We start from the raw sequence: 16,930 nt of genomic DNA, 5'->3' as shown, positions 1-16,930 counted from the left end.
TACTGAACTTTGATAATATTAAAAGCTTATCAGTCTCCCGCAAAATCGTCTAGAATTGAATGCAAAACCTGACAAATTCTCATACTAAACGAAAGAATTTGACTCTTACATACTGCTAATATTACTACTGTCTAATCACGGACTGTATGCAATTGGCAAACGTCCAGTTAAGACGAGCGTATGTGAATGAGGGGGAAAAGTAAAAATTTGATGTTCGTGTTCCGCTTATTTAAATAAGACTCTGCTTAAATTCGAGACCAACATATATCTGCAAAAGCCGACATCCTTGAAAACTAATAGATGCCTCCATTTCCATCTGTAAAACGGATGTTTGCCTTTCCATGCAATCCGTGCTCAGACAGCACCAATTAGTTCAAAATCAGTTAATTAATTGTAATACGACAAAAAGTGCTTATAAGAACACTGATAAACGTATTAATTGGCATGGCAATGTTACAGAAAAGTATACTACAAAAGACCTATTAAAGAGATAACAGAACTCTTAATAATGTTCAATATTAATTGTTTGATACGATAAAAAAATGCATCAACGAAAGTGTTAATTGGCATGGCAGTATTTCAGACAAATTACTCTATAACACCCATTTTTTCAAAACTAATTCATTAAATATAATACAAAAAAAAAAAAAAAAAGTGCCTATAAGAACACTGACAAAAGTGTTATTAGTCATGGCAGTGTATAGTAGAGTATGCAACAAAAGACCTATTAAAGGGATAGGAGAACTCTTAAAAAATGTTTTTTATTAATTGTTTAATACGATAAAAATTTTCGACCAAGAAAGTGTTAATTGGTATGACAGTGTGACAGAAAAGTATGCTACAAAAGATCTATTAAAGTTATAACAGAGCACTTAGTTGCCCAATATTAATTCATTAATTGTCTCATATGATAAAAAAAAAAAAAAAAAACCAGTGACGTAAGTATTCATTGGCATGGAAAATTATATTTTAGTAACGATTTTTTCAAAATCAGTTCATTAATTATAACACGACAAAACAGTGCTTATAGGTACGTTGACAAAGGTGTCAATTGGCATGACAGTGTTACAGAAATGTATATAATCAAAAGATCTATTGAAAGGATAAAAAGAGCACTTAATAGTCCAATATTATATCATTAATTCTTTAAAATGATAAAAAAAAAAAACAGCGAAGAAAGTATTCATTCGCATGGCAAATTATGTATTTTAGTAACGAGTTTTTCAAAATCAGTTCATTAATAATCATACGACCAAAAAGTGCTTATAAGTATGCTGACAAAAGTGTTAATTGACATGACAGTGTTGCGGAAAATTATACCAGAAGAGACCCATAGTAGAAATAACACACATATTCTTCAATATCAAATTGTTACTCTTAATAAGATAAAAAAGTGCTTCTAAGTATAACGATGAAAGTGTTGTTTTGCATAGCAGTGTTACAGAAAAAAATATACTATAGTAGACCTATTAAAGCTAAAAGTGAAAATTGCTTTAGCTATTTTTAGTGTGCACGAGTGTATGCAGTCAGCTATGCGCACTTGTAATGAAATCATGCAAAGATAGATCCATGCAGAGAAGTTCAAATCCTATTTTAAAATTCACTACGCATTTTCTAGAAATAAGGCATCCAATATGAAATACATTCTTAATTAGAGTAAAATAATTGGGTTGATACGTAGCCCTTCACCGGATTTATTTTCTTAGGAAGAAAATTAATTTCTGATGCGTTTATGCTTTTTTTTGGGACCCAAGTAGCACATCTAACTTTACACATTTCATAAACGTTTTAAAACGGTTATCACAACAATGAAATCCATTTTAAAACGTTTATGAAACGAAATGTGTTACCTGGGGAAATAAATGCGTTTCTTTTTGGAAAGTTTTCTAAGGATATTTCCGACAAAATTAAGGAAAAAGTATTCGAATCTTATTTTTTTCTTCTTTTCTACCCTCAATAAACTGTAAAAATGTTACGGATTAAAAAGTAAAAACACGGATTGAAAACAGGGTAGTTAAAAAAGTGTAGTTTGCAAATTGCTTTGTCACGCGTAAAGACACAAAAAGTAAAAAGCTAAAATTAATGGACATGATGTTTTTTAAAATTTAAAGTCATATTGTGACTGTTGAGTTTTGGAAAACACGGGGCATAAAAATTTAACTCAGCAACTTAAAAAAAAAAAGAAAAAGAAAAAATCATTGTAAAAAGTTTCATTGTAAAAAATGAAATATATTATCTATGTGTCAAAACTTGATAGACTACGAAGTTTCTTAGAAATACATATCATGTTATGTTTAAGTTTTTGAATTTGAGGTAAAATGTTTTGAGTGGTTGAAGCCTCATTATAAAATAACAAAAAAAAAAAAAAAAAAAAAAATGCAAACAGCAGTTTGCAACTCAGAATACTTCAAATCTATATCCCGGGCAAACCTAACCTGGCAGCATCGTAATGCAGCGGTTAGGATCTGCATAGCCTTCCCAATGCTGTCAGGTTAGTTTTGCCCCAACTGTAGATGAACTGTCAATAAGGAAGGTAACAAAGAAAGTTCGAGTTTTGTTCAAGAGCGTTAAAGTTAATACAAGGTATGATTCAGAAGCTTCAAGATTGATTTTTTTCCGAGAAGGGGAGCGATCGCGGACTGGCGTGGGCGAACTGGGGAAGTAGTGGGGGTGTCGGTGAACGAACGGAAGCTGCGGCAGTTGGTTTCGGAACACTGGAGAGTGCGCATCGCTTGTGCGTGAGTGCGGGTCATTGATCTCGGTCGAAAAGTGGGAGATACGAAAGTGGAGCAGCACGCTAGAGTGCTCCGCCACTTGGGGTATCAGAGGTCACTGCGTCCGCCCTGCGATAAAGGGCGATTAAATTCTCCACCAGGACAAGGCGCCGCCGACAAAGCTTTGGTCAAGTTCAACCTGACAACATTTCCGCAACCACCCTACAACCCCGACATGGCCCCAAGTGACTTTTTCCTTTTTCCCTAATCAAGACAGGCCTAAAAGGAAAGCGATTTGACTCTATCGACGCTATCCAGGAGGTTTCGACGAGAACCCTTGACCGCATGTCGCTCACGGACTTCCATAAGGGCTACGAACAATGGAAGACACGCTGGCAGCCCTGTGTGTATGCTGAAGGATCATATTTTGAAGAATTTTAGTCCGCTGTACTTAAAATGTCCAATAAATTTCTAGTTCTGAGTTTAGTCTTAAAACTTTTGAATCATACCCTGTATACAATGGCCAGAAATGCGAGTTAAGAAGGAGGTTGTATTTATCGGAAAAAAAAATCAAACATGTAATCCTTTTAAGGGGCAGTCCTAGAGGATATTTAGCTCTAAAAATAAGAATATTAGATGCCTCATTTATTGCTATAACCCTAATAGAGTACGCCTATTAAAAGATGCAGAGTGAAATGGGTTGTTCTAAAGCAAGGGGTTATGTGCCAGCTATGGTTCTGAGAAATTAGTAAAACCTTACCTCTACGACTGTCTGAAGCAGACGGGAAGCACACGCACAATATTAAAATGGATACAATTTCCTTCATAAGTACTTTTGCATTGCAATCAGATAAAATAATATTTTACTTTTGCTTGAATATAGGATTCTATCGAACTGATTTTCCAGTTTCGCAGCGTGAAAAAATAGTTTCGCAAAAAGTGACAAAACACGAAAAAAAAAAAAAAAAAAAAAGTCACGAAACTTGTCTACGTCATCGACTTTGACGTTCAAAAAAAAAAAAAAAAAATTCACTACTGGTTTTCAAAAATAGGGAATCTAATACAAATCCACACCCTAAATATATGTATCCAAATTTGTTTATTCTCAAATTATATGAGACGGAAAAAGAGACTTGAATGGGTATCTTTTTTGATATTTATATCTCAGCTTAGTTTGTGTTCTTTAATTGGTTACGTACATTAAAGATAAGTAGTAAAAGATGATTAGAAATGCTTTATAATACAGAAATAACATAATGTATGTGCGTGAGGTATGTTGAAGTTTTGGTTATTACATCGTATAATTCGAATATTTAATTTTGGATATCAGAAATAATTTGATAATATTTACAAAATTATTCCAGTTTCAATTGAAGAGAATGGCATGCAACACGTAATTTATACATAAAATTGAAAAATGAACTTTTAAAGGTGAAATAACTTGAAATTTACGTTATTACAGGAACAGATCAATGTACTAATAAAATTATCGATTTTTAAAAGGCAGCTAATAAAACACGGTTTAATATTTTTTTTCAGAAATTTTTCGCAGTGCAAGAGCATATGATTATCCCAATAGTGTTTTTATATGTTTATTTTTATTTAAAATTGGTATAATATATTTTTATTTACTACATTTTTCAAAAAAATCTGAATAAAACTTGAGATTCGAGGACCTGATATCTTAATTAACACAAACATCTTTTTGTGGAGTGGATGATCGTGAGTATGCATTTTCTTAAACAGATATCCTGGACTGTTTTTGTCTGAAAAATTTAAGCATAAATAAAATCGTGGTTGTGATTTCTTGGAATTTTATTTAGTGTAAAAATTTACAAGTAGTTATCAAAATAATTTAAACACCTGTGAATAAAAGTGACATTTTTGAATGTGCTTCGTACGTAATAAAGAATAAAACTAGATATCTTTATTTATTTATTTTATATAAATAGCAATGTACATATTCTGGTAGTATATGGTGGATGTACTAAAGTTCTGGACGTCTTGGATTTTTTCCAATCGCGTGAAATATCGGACCTTTCAAATTTTAAAAGAGGGCAAATTGTTGGAGCGCGTCTAGTTGAAGCAAGTGTAACTGAAACATCTCAACTTTTTGGTGTTTCTAGAGATACAGTATCTAAAGTCATGACAGCATACACGCAGCGCGGTAAGACAAGCTCGGCAAAGCAAAATAGTGGACGGAAAGAGAAGCTTAGTGAATGAAACCAACGGTATTGAAGAGGATTGTAATGTCTAAAAAACTAACAATATCAGCAAAAATAACCAGAGAACTCAATCATCATCTGGATTCACCAGTGTGAGTGATTAGAATCAGAAGGCACCTTTATCAACTGAACATTTATGGCAGAGTAGACTTGTCACAGAGTGTTTCAATTATTTTGATAACTACCTGTATGTGTTCAATTGGAGGCGACGAAAATTGAGTGTAGTGCTTTACATTCTTACTTAGATGAAAAGAGTGCAGTAGAATTATCCTGTATCAATAGTACGGTACCTATATCAATATTGTATTTATGTCATTTTTATATCTAATAATCTGAAACCTTTGTCATTAAAATTGCAGTTTTGGCCGTTTACTACTCCGTCTTTTAGTAAGAAGCAACACGCCATACAAGTCTTGAATCAAAGCAACTACTGCAAAAGACATTTAACGGTTCTGGGATTTCGAAGTCAGGAGTATTCAAAGATCTCCTTGCTTCCAAAAGTAGCTCCAAGTACTTTTATCAGGTTATTTAAAATCGAAAGATTACATTAATAAATCAAACAACTTAAAGAATCTAAAACCAGACATAAGAACAGGAATTACTCAAAAGTTCTATATGGAGCAGTTAGTTCGTAGTCAGGAATGCATGTGATGCAATTACAGACCATACCTGAAGTCTGTAATGTTAGAAAAATAGGTAATGTTTTTTATTTTCTTGTATAATTTTATTAACTCCAATTCTGAAAATGAAAGTTTAACACGAGATTAATATTACTAAATATAAATGTGATAATTAATTAATTAGTCTTTATTTTGTTTTAAATGAATTGTAAAGTAGAAAGGATGCAAGCTAACTATGTAAAGACTATTTGAACTAATCAAACATAAACTCTCAATTTCTACGAAATTATCTAATCGAGTTTTTTAACATATATTTCTAAAAGAACTATTTTTACAAATGTCTTGGAACTTCGCTGTAGAACTTTCATGGCAATTTGAAAACAAATCATTAGTTAATTTTTTTTCAAGAAAATCCAACTTGAAAATACTAAGAAAGAAGTTATGATTTGTTGATGGATCTCTTAAATAACTAAAAAGCTTTTTCCCTAAATATCTTCTCAATAACAGCCTCAACGCATCATATATGAAGTAGTCTGAAGTTGATGGATAAACTAATAAATCTTCTTCAGCGACACACCAGTTGGATCTTTTCTATTTCAAGATAAATTTTGGAAACAGCATTTGACGTTTTTATGTATACTTTCAGAGGTCATGGGATAAACATGTCGATTATGCTATATATGTGACTTGGAATATTCACTTTCTTTTCCATTCGCTGCTTTTAAGTTTTTCTCAGACAGATTTTCCTTAAGAAGTGTATTCTATTTATAACCAAGTTTCGCTTATATTTGTATGAGACAACGCATTTTTTTTGGTAAGGTAATCTCAATTAAAGATGATCTCATAATAGGTTGAATAAAAATATCGTTTGCGGTTAACGCTCGTAGCACCACGTTTAGCATTTCTATTTGGAAAAGTGTCCATACATAGCTGAAAAACTTTCTTGTTACATCATGTTTGACACCTTTTCTCAAGAGAAATATGCATTTAATTATCTTATTTCTGAGTGATTTATCTCAGTAACGTAACTAATAATGCATTTTTTTTAATGTTTTGGCGCTCATATTTTCGCATATCTACACTTAAGGTAATATAAGTATGAATGATTCCCTGAGCACAATTTCAATTGCAGAAATTCATAGTGTCTTTACAAACTAAAATTCGCCACATGGAACATTGAATTCTTTTCATTGATATATGCTATTATTTTTTTAAAGAGTTTCGAGCTTTTAAGGAGAAGCCCTGGTGTTCAGTGGTAGCACCTCGCGCTTGCACGCCGCAGGCCCGAGTTCGATTCGAAGGCAAGGCAGGTATATTCAGTAAGTTACCGCCCTATAATACCGCCTTATATTGCCTTCAATATTCGAGTTGTACCGAACCATTGCTTCGGTCACTCGTCTGGTCAGTGTTAGTTCTGTATTAGCTACCAATTTGTTTGGCACTCTTGGCTTCCTTAAGAGGTTTTCCGCCTCCAGCTCAGTCACTCCTATACCGGGCTGATGAGCGCTAATAAGCACGAAGCTGCAGTCCTCGGCTGGAATTGACTGAGCTGGCGATGTACTTCATGTAAATTATGAACTATTCATTCACTGGGGTCTGTTCAGTGACTGGTCGGTCAAATCTGTGTTTTTCTGTTTGTACACTAGTTTTGTGTTGAAACAATTACCGATTCATGAACTCGAATTACAATCTACTTTTCCCCAGTAAACATTAAGAAGCACCTGAAGAAATGTTTTTACATAATTGATATTTGAGACGTTTGATTTAAATCGCACAATAATTCTTCTTATTTATTTATTTATAGATATTTTTTTAACAGGTATCATTCCTGTTGCTTCCAATTTAATGCTATACCACGCTTTCTTATTTCTTTGTTTATATGTAACAACTGAGTATCATGATTCTATAATTAGGTAATTAAATTTTTTCAAATCATTTCAATTTATGACAATATTGCATCTGTTTTTAATATTTTGAGGATAAATTAAATGTGTTACATTTTTAATTCAGTATGATTTTTGTTTCACATCATCATCATAATTAAAAAGCATATTAAAAGTTCTGGTGTATTTTTCTAAGGTGTCAAGCTTGTAATAAGATTTTGCATTTTTAAGTGAAACCATTTGTTTTTTGTTTGTTTTTTTTTTTTGACGCTAAATGTAAATCTCTGATATTTATATTAAAAAAAATGACATTTTTTCGCATTGTTTTCAGTTTATTATATCCGTTTTTAGAATACGCCACTTTTATCTTAAATTCGCGACACACTACTGGGAAATATTTATTTATTTATTTGCATTGAGCAATTTTCTGAGCTGAAAGGTGAGTAAAGATGTTATTAAATTTATTTGTGTGAAAGCAGTATTATGGTTCACTTCTAAAACAATATAACGTATGTTTTATAAATTTCTCAGATCTTTATTATGTGTCGAAAATTATTCGTTGGAGCAAAAAAACTGCCTGAAGACAAAAGGAAAAAAATCTTGCTTTTCAGAAAAGAACTGTGAAGTTGGAGACGTACCGATCAATTAGTCATTCAAGTGAAGAAAAGGACAAAAAGTGAAGGTGGCAAAAAAGCTTGAAACTACTATGCTAGGTCAAAAATTGATCAAAAAGCAAAAAATAGTGAAGAAGCAAACGTGGAAAAGCAGCAAAATTTGTGACAAAAATCCACAAAAGTGCATTTATATTAAAAGTACCAAGCATGTAATGCACAAAGTACGTTTGATAGACAGAAACATCAGCTAAGATAAACTGCGAACTTATTGCAATTATATACATCTATTCTTTAAAATAACACATATTTTACAAATAATATAATAAAAAAGCACTTTATTGCTTTCTAAAAGAACTTTTACTGTACCAGAATTAATAATTTTTACTTGAGAAAAATATTTTTACAATTATGGAATTATATTGCTTTGTACAAAATCAGAGAATGTATCTGAGTTCAAAAAAGGAAGATATTAGATTTTTTTTTGTATTAAAAGTAGACAAACAGCAAAGTTTCAGCAAATTAATGGTACTATCATTTTATGTAAGCAATGCCTCTAATGTATATTTTTAAAGGTAAATAAATCTTTAAAATAAAAGAAAATCAAAACTTTCTAATTAAAGTACCATGACAATTCCTTTAAATTGAAATATTATATAATATAACAACTTTGCTTGCTTAATGTATTATAAAGTTTAGTAAAATAAAATAAGATGCAAAAGTTCCACAATAATAACATGTCTACCAATGTGTAATGATAAACTATAAACTCTTTAAGTTCAGATAATTTTCCTTTTACAGACAAACATAGAAATAAAATAGAAAGGAAAAGTAAATTGCATTGTTTTTACAAATAATGCATTAAAGTTATTTATTATTTATCATCTATATATTATATCATAAAATCATGTTTAGTGAGCTTATGTTTCAAAAACATTAACTCAAATTAGAAAAATAGTTAACTAGAATAAATATTCTGCACATTAAATACCACAAACCAACATTCAAAAAACAAAATAAGTAAGAGTAAGCAAACATGTAATTATTCTCACAAAAACTATAGGCATATTTTGTGCAAACGTACACTTTGAAAAATGAACTATATCAGCTATTAAAGTACATTGACAATAGTAACCACATTTAAAGCAAAGATTAACTGAAAATAAACGATTAGTTAAAATTTTTAATGATTGCAGATTCCACTCAGAGCTGTAGTTAAAATACTTCAAACTAACTTTAAACTCATTAACATTTTTAAATGCCTCCAAAATATAATAAATCGTTTATATCATTTTCAAAAATCATTGCAGGAAACTTTCTTAAAAATAAACCGCAATGCAGTCTTTGCAAGTTGATAAATTCTTTCCTGCATTTCCATATTTTTAAAAAATTAAACAAATATTTACGAAAGAAAGAAACTTCGTTTAAATTGTGTTTGCCATTTTCTCATGACAAAAGATCATTTGCAAAAATGAAGAAGAAAATGCCGTTAAAGCCTGTAAGAAATACATTTTGAAGATATTTGCTTGAAAAATCAATAAGTTATTAATTAAGATCAAAGTTTCATCCTCCAGCTATTTTTGTTGGCAACTAGTTTAACAGGGTTAATGTTATCGACCAGAATGGAACGTCACGAACTTTGAATTAATGGATCCCTTGATAACACGAGTAGGGTAAATACGATGCACTAATTAGTTTAATTATCGGCTCTTTGCCCCTTAATGTAGTAGAGCTTTTGTATTTGCTTTTCGAGAGATTTAATTGGTGTATTTGATATTTATTCAGAAGCTCCGTAGTTTAATTTTCTTTAAAACAACATTACGTCCTAATCTTTTTTTGTGTAGGACTTCGTTTTGAATTTAAAGTATTGGAAAATTTCAATATTTGCATTTAAGAGCGTTAGTAAGTTATTAATGTGAGTAATTTTGAGAAATTTAGTTATTTGTTACAACACTGTACAACATGAAAAATGTCATATAGATGAAAATGTGTGTTTCTTGTATGTTTTTGGATAAAAGTAACGAATTTATAACTATTTTGTTTTGTTTTTTTACGCTTTATTTTCCAAAAATCCACATTTTACGTATTTGTTTTGATTAATTTGTAGCGGCTTCCAAACAATGGACCCCAGAAAAAATTTCCTTCCTGATCTCATCTTATAAATTTAAAAACTGAGCGTATGTTATGTACCTGTGTATGTATCTATTTATGTATGTATCTATGCCCGAGTTACTTCTCCCGAACGCCAGTGAACTGACCATCGAACCAGGTATCGATAGATTCGTAATTTTCCCGTCTTAATGTTTGGCGACTTAACATAACCCACCGATAATAGTTAGTGCAGATATCAAATAAAAACTATTAATTATGATACTTAGATTTCGACAAAAAACCCCCTTTTTTTCGAAGGCTGTCCTCCATTCAAATTATTATTCAGAGCTTCATCTCAACTTTACGTAACAATGCTTTTATTAAAATTTGTAACGCGAAGATAATTGAGAAGAATGATCTGTTGCCATTTTTCTCTCTCGAATATGAACAAATGAAATTTTGGCTTTTGTTTTGAGGGTTTTCCTTTAATCGGGGGAGTTAAAATGTTTCCTTTTTGGTTATTTTTCCGCAATCTGCCACAGCATTTTACTGATTTTTTTTGTTCTACCCTGGTTGTTGAACGCGCGTCACTTGACATAACTTTTATTTTCGAGGTTGACCGTGGAAAGCCGGGTGACGCAGCTAGGCAGCTAGTAGTATTTTAATATTTTTTATTCTTCGGTGTTAAAACGATTTTGTCATTCATAGTATACCTACTAGCTAAAAGGAGAGATTCGTAAATGTCTCCTTTTTTTTGAACTGTGATAGTTTTCAGCTTAGTTTTTACGTAAAAGCTGCTTTAGCATTCGAATGTTTTATCATATCGCACAAATAGAACGAAGGGGCATCTCCATATGGTATGCTAATTGAAGAAGTGTTGGCCGTTTCATTCTATGTGTGCGTCATGTCTTAGTCTTCGGTGTTAAAACAATTTTGTCATCCATATTGTACCTACTAGCTAAAATGAGAGAATTGCTAAATTTATTTCTTTCTCTCTTTTCTGATAAGACCTGTATTAGCATTCAACTAAAATATGCACCTATTTCACAAAACTAAAATTAAAGGTAAGCCAAATTGCGTATTTTTTGTAAATTTTAATTTTTAAAACTTTTTAAGGAGGTCATCCCAATTAAGGGAGACATAATAAAACGTATCACTCTAAAATAAAAGTGTGACAAACTCAATATATTCGTAATAGCAACTTTACTGAGCTGTACGAATTGACAGGTTATTTATTATTAAGTCAAATTAGGCAGTGAGAAGCAAGGGATGTAAATGACATTTCCAAGTTTTGAGTAAAACGCGTTTAAAGATAAGCTCCTAGGTAGACTTTCATTGCGTTTCTTTACTTCCTTTTACAAAAAAGGAAGTATTGTATTCGGGAAAAAATTTTCACTCAAAAAACGACCTTAATTTTCATTTTGCTCATCCCCGAATGAATATTGAGTTTTTTTTTTAGACTCGACCACACGTGGAAAATCGCCTAAGAACGTATTAACACGCGAAATATCCATTTTGACGATTCCCGAGTTAGTTACAACGAGTTTTTTCGTGACGTCTGTATGTACGTATGTGCGTATGTGCGTATGTATGTCGCATAACTCAAGAACGGTATGTCCTAGAAAGTTGAAATTTCGTACGTAGACTCCTAGTGGGGTCTAGTTGTGCACTTTCCCTTTTGGTTGCATTCGAGTGTTTCTAAAGGGGTCTTTTGCCCCTTTTAGGGGGGGGGGAATCATTGTTAATTTCGATGTAAACTCAAGTGGTGTTACAATTTGGCGGACACTTGGCGATATATCGTCAGTCTTTTGGGCGCCAAGTTTTTTCGCCAACTTGGTGACAAATTTATCGATTTTTTTTAAAAATCTGATTTCAATTTGGCCACTGTTGGCGATACTTAGAGAGTAAACTATTGAATAACATTAAAATTGCCAATAATCGGAAAATGACATTAAATTGGAGTAAAAGGAAGTCGTATGAGGCACACTTCAGCTCGTTTTTTCTAAACCATGCTGTACAGCAGCACCTACCAGAGCTACTAATACTATCTTTTGCCCTGAGACATAGGAGAGGTTCCCCTACTATTTGTACTAGTTATCTCCAAATTTTTAATTTTGCCACTTAAATTCCTATGCTTCTCACTGCCACAAATGTGATATAAGAATTTTAAGAGGTAGTATTTTTTGTCTACCTTCTCAACATCATTCAACATTATACGGATTTAAACGCATAAGAATCTTATAAATTTGAATTTTGTAGCATGCATGTCATTTCGTATCCCATTAAAGATGAATGATATATCACCTCACCACTCCCGTTTGTGAAAGCATTAGCGAAAATCGATCCACTCTCGGAAAAGCTTCGGAAGCGTGTTATTTGAATTCGTGCATTAAAAGTCAATTAGCTTATCGTTACAATGCTTTGCGTACACTGTAAAAAAATTCCGAAGGGCCACAGATTATTTCCGGGCAACGTTCCGGATTTCACGGGTTTTCACCTGTTTCGGGAGATAATCAAGTGTCATTGCGAAATAGCTTCCCAAACTGCTACAAATTCAGACTTCTCACTGTTGCAAACATATTTTTAGCTACCAGTATCAAAATACACTCAGCGTTTCATTAAGTTTTTCTCTCTCAACTCAACTACTGCCATTCCAGGCTGACTCAGCCCTAAATGAGGGCGAAATGCTTTTAGTACTGTAACTTTACAAGAATTGCAGGCAAAAGGTGTTAGATATTTGCTTGCAATTCTGCTTTAACTTTGGCCACAGAAGCTGAAATTATTTAGGGGTTTTTCTGGTTAATCAGGATGGTAACGAGCTGTTATTATAAAAATATGTACGTTTTTTTGTATAGTTCTGATTTATTCCAAAACACGCCTCCGGGTTTTATTGGGAAGATTTCTGACTTCTTCAGGAAAATTCCAGGTTAATTGCAGGAAGTTTACTGACTTTTTGCGAGAAACTTTCCCTTTTTTTTGTTTTTAATCAGATACGTTACTCACAGAAATTAGGCGCATTAGCTGCTCATTATTTTCCAGGAACGCGTCTGATTTTTTCTTAGAGTGCAGCTTGTAGTTCGCATTCAGTAAAATTTACTGCAATGATATAATGTATTGAAAAATAAGAATAAAATGCCAAAACTTCGATATTCTTGATAAATAATTATCTTTTTTAAATTTTCAGCTCTGAAACATTGTTCTGGAAATTTTTTGGAATAGTTCGAAACGTTATTCGGTGTTCAAATTTCAGTATTGAAAACGTTAAATTTCGCAGTTTGTCAATTAGTAAAATGTTATAGTTCATTTTAGTTCACTAGCTTTTAGAACTATTTCTGTTATATCTAACATAATTAAACGAAAAATGCATTACTTTTTTTAAAAGTATAGTATTAGTAAAAGTAAGAATAGTTATACTAGTATTCAAAACTAAAAACTGCTTTTAAAAAGGCTGTTTCTCTAAGATAACAATTTTTTTAACTGCTTTCTAGTTTGAAAAAAATACTAAAGTAAGAATTTTCAATTATAGTAATGTAACTTTACTGCAATGAAAAAAGGGGCTCACCTTGAAGGCAGAGCGGCAGAGGAAATTTTCTTTCACCGGCAGAAGTCTAGAAAAAAAGATTTGAAACTTGACGCAATAATAACTTGACGCTTGTTTGTATTTAAATGTAGAACAAAACAACAATCTTAATTATACTTTTAGAAAAAGTTTTGTGACAGAATTATTGGCGAAAGCGCTCAAGATAAGTGAATAACAACTACTCCATACATAATGAAGTCGTTTCCAAAATTTTAAAAGTATTTTTTTTCTGAAAGATCATGCTTAAAGTATAGGATCTGACCATTTTTTAAATAATTTTTTCAAGTTCAATATTTTAAAAAAATTACTTAAATCGGTGTGCTTTCATTGTTTACGTTTCTGTCGTGTGACATCACAAATGATGAAATGCCACTCAGCGTTGCCATTCAGGGAGAAAAATATTTAATTCGCATCTTTACTCACGTGTATTGGCAACGATATGGTTGATAGCAAGCATAGAGCGCAATTTTAATTCGCTGCTTGATTATCATAACGTGGAAACGTAGTAGAAAGATGCGGCAAAGTGCATCACTTAAGACGTTATAAAGACCGCGCCTTGTTTTCAAAATCGGACACTTTAAAAAATTAACTAAAAAATAACTGTTGGAAAAATAAAAGTATTTTCTGGGTCCATGTTTTTTTTTTTACTCATTCTATAAATTTCAGTGACTAAAAGTAGTACTTTTGACTGAAGGAAACAATCCCATTTAAAAATAAACACTATTTGAATTTTATATTATTCTTAAAATCGTCGGCATCACGTTGAACTAACGATGTGAAAATTGAAACTTTTGAGAAGAGTCAGATCACTGAATGTATGTTTTCCCACTTGACGCGTTTAGTTATTTTCAATGTTTAAACTTTTATAAATAACTTCAACACTAAAAAAACTATCCTTTGAAGTAATTATAACCAGTAGCCCTTTTCAAGTACTACGGCAAACATCGTGTTTGAAAAACGCGATTTTTCACGTTCGTTAGTTTAGCATGGTGCCGAGGAAATGTTGAACTATTCTCTAATGAAATATGTACTTTGTTGTAAAAACATATTCAATCTTTCTGAACCTTGCAGGCATCATTTATTAACTACGAAAAATTTTCAATTTCGATTCGAAGCTTAACACTATTTTTTAGAAAAAAAAAAAAAACATGTAAATGAGCTTTACACTAAATGCAAGATTTCATTCTGCAGAAGAGGACCTTTGCACTTGAATACTTGTAATAACAGAATATTTTTTGAAAATACTAAGCACTTTTCACAATGCACTCAAAAGGACAAAATAACTTTTCTGAGTCAGAAAGGACAGTTTAAGTATTCCTGTAATTTTCAATTATTCCAAGAAAAAGGCTTCACAAACGAAGAAAAGTGCGTGTCAAGTCATGTAGAGAATGTTTTATCATTATCTAGCTTTCAAGCATAAATGTGAGTATTGAAACATGCATATTTTTCTGAATGGGAAAGTTTGGTTTGAAATGACTTGAGTGCACTTTTCTACGTTAGTGAAGTCTGTTTCTTGGAATAATTGAAAACTACAGGAATACTTAAATTGTCCTTTCTGACCCAGAAAAGTTATTTTGTCCTTTTGAATGCATTATGAAAAATGCTTAGGATTTTTAAAAGAATTCTGTTATTTCAAAGCTTTTCGTTTTCAAACAAAATCTTATTTTCGAATTTAATTTTTAGCGTTAAGTTGTACCTTAAGATTAAACAAATCATTTAGTGAAATTCCGAAGTCTCTAAGTAGCCTAGTTGCTGAGATATAAGCAAAAGAATGGTTCACAACTTACTAGTTAAATTACTGTGATAAAGATCCTAATATGTCCCTTTACTTAGTCCCGTTGTCGATTATTGGCATAGATGAGGATAAAAACCCTAAGAAAGCAACGACAGTGAATAAATTTCATTCTTGCTCCAGAGAAGCCTTGATTCAAAACTTTCATTATGATTACTACTAACATTATTGTTGCAAGGCAACAAAATTTGCAAATGGGTTTTATGTTTAAATAATTCATGGGGAAATTACATGAAATTTGCTGTTTTACATCCTAACCGAAATAATAGTTTTATTTTAGAATTTAATTTTTCAGCGTCAAGTTGTGCCTTAAGATTAAGCAAATCATTTAGTGAAATCCCGAAGTCTCGAAGTGAGAAGTTTACTTTCAAAACGGATTATATCCACTCTTGGAAGAAAAAAACGTTATTTTTGTTTGTTTTCAGAATCTCTAATATAAGAACTTTCAACCCACGAATTTCTTTCTTCTCGAAGTGGTTTGCATTACTGTTAAAAAATGCGTAAACATTGCTTTTACCACCTAAACGGTGTATATCCATCCCCTTATTTCCCGCCGGGTCCTTTACAGCAAAGTGGAAATTTATCCCTTATTTGCCGGTATGCATTCATTCACTTTCGTATCAAAAGGGCACATATTCAAATTTGAATTTGCCACATCTAATTCAAAAGTAGTTTACAAATAAAATAGCGGAGCGAGACACTGGTTGAGCATTTCCAATCAAGCATGACACCCGTCCGTATTAAAAGATTACAGCCCTTGCGCCTTGTGCAAGTTTGATATCAGTTAGGCAAACACGATCTCAAATTGTGATTACTAAATTAGTATTAAATAATTGATATTAATATTAAATTGTGATTATTTGAAAAATTGTGATCAATTGCAATAAAAACTATTATATTAATACCTACAACGTTGTTATTTGAATCGGCTTGGGTGGTTTCATTTTTCATACTTAATTGGATCGAAGGTCTTTTTTTTCCCCAAATGTTCAATTAAAGGAATAAAGTAAGTAGGAAGGAATAAAGTAGAGTAAAAAAAAATTTATATCAAAAATTGTTGAATATTTTGTTTCAGTTTTAAACTTTATTTATGAAGAAAATGAGTGTTTTTTTTTTTTTTTTTTGCAAAAGGGATGATATCCACTCTTTTACACCAAATGGAGTATATCCAAAATAAAATTGGCAATTTAGGTCTGATAACATTAAGGAAAAATTCCTAGACGTATGCCAATAGTCACTTGTTACATGGGCTGTTTTTTTTTCAACTTCCGATCGTGCCGCTAGACGGCAGAGCGAGCGGCATCGGTCAGCAATGAGCGGCACTCGACTGCGCACCTCTCCCACTACAACCCCCACTACAACCTCACTTGTTTTCGAGCTTCCGACGTCCGACGCCATTACCAGTTTATCTAGC

The 16,930-nt window shown here is 32.0% G+C and overlaps 1 protein-coding gene across 1 annotated transcript in view; it reads right to left on the bottom strand.

The window, feature by feature from the left end:
- Window positions 1-16,930, bottom strand: part of LOC129226430 (calbindin-32-like) — a 282,098-nt gene that overhangs the window by 18,143 nt on the left and 247,025 nt on the right. The window contains exon 8 of the mRNA XM_054861032.1: window positions 13,707-13,752. Coding sequence (XP_054717007.1) covers window positions 13,707-13,752 — 46 coding nt within the window. The remainder of the gene's footprint in view (window positions 1-13,706; window positions 13,753-16,930) is intronic.

This window comes from Uloborus diversus, chromosome 7 (genome assembly GCF_026930045.1).
Source record: "Uloborus diversus isolate 005 chromosome 7, Udiv.v.3.1, whole genome shotgun sequence".
Classification (NCBI taxonomy): domain Eukaryota; kingdom Metazoa; phylum Arthropoda; class Arachnida; order Araneae; family Uloboridae; genus Uloborus; species Uloborus diversus.
Note: the sequence above shows the minus strand (reverse complement) of the source record. Positions and strands in the feature narration are given on the sequence as shown.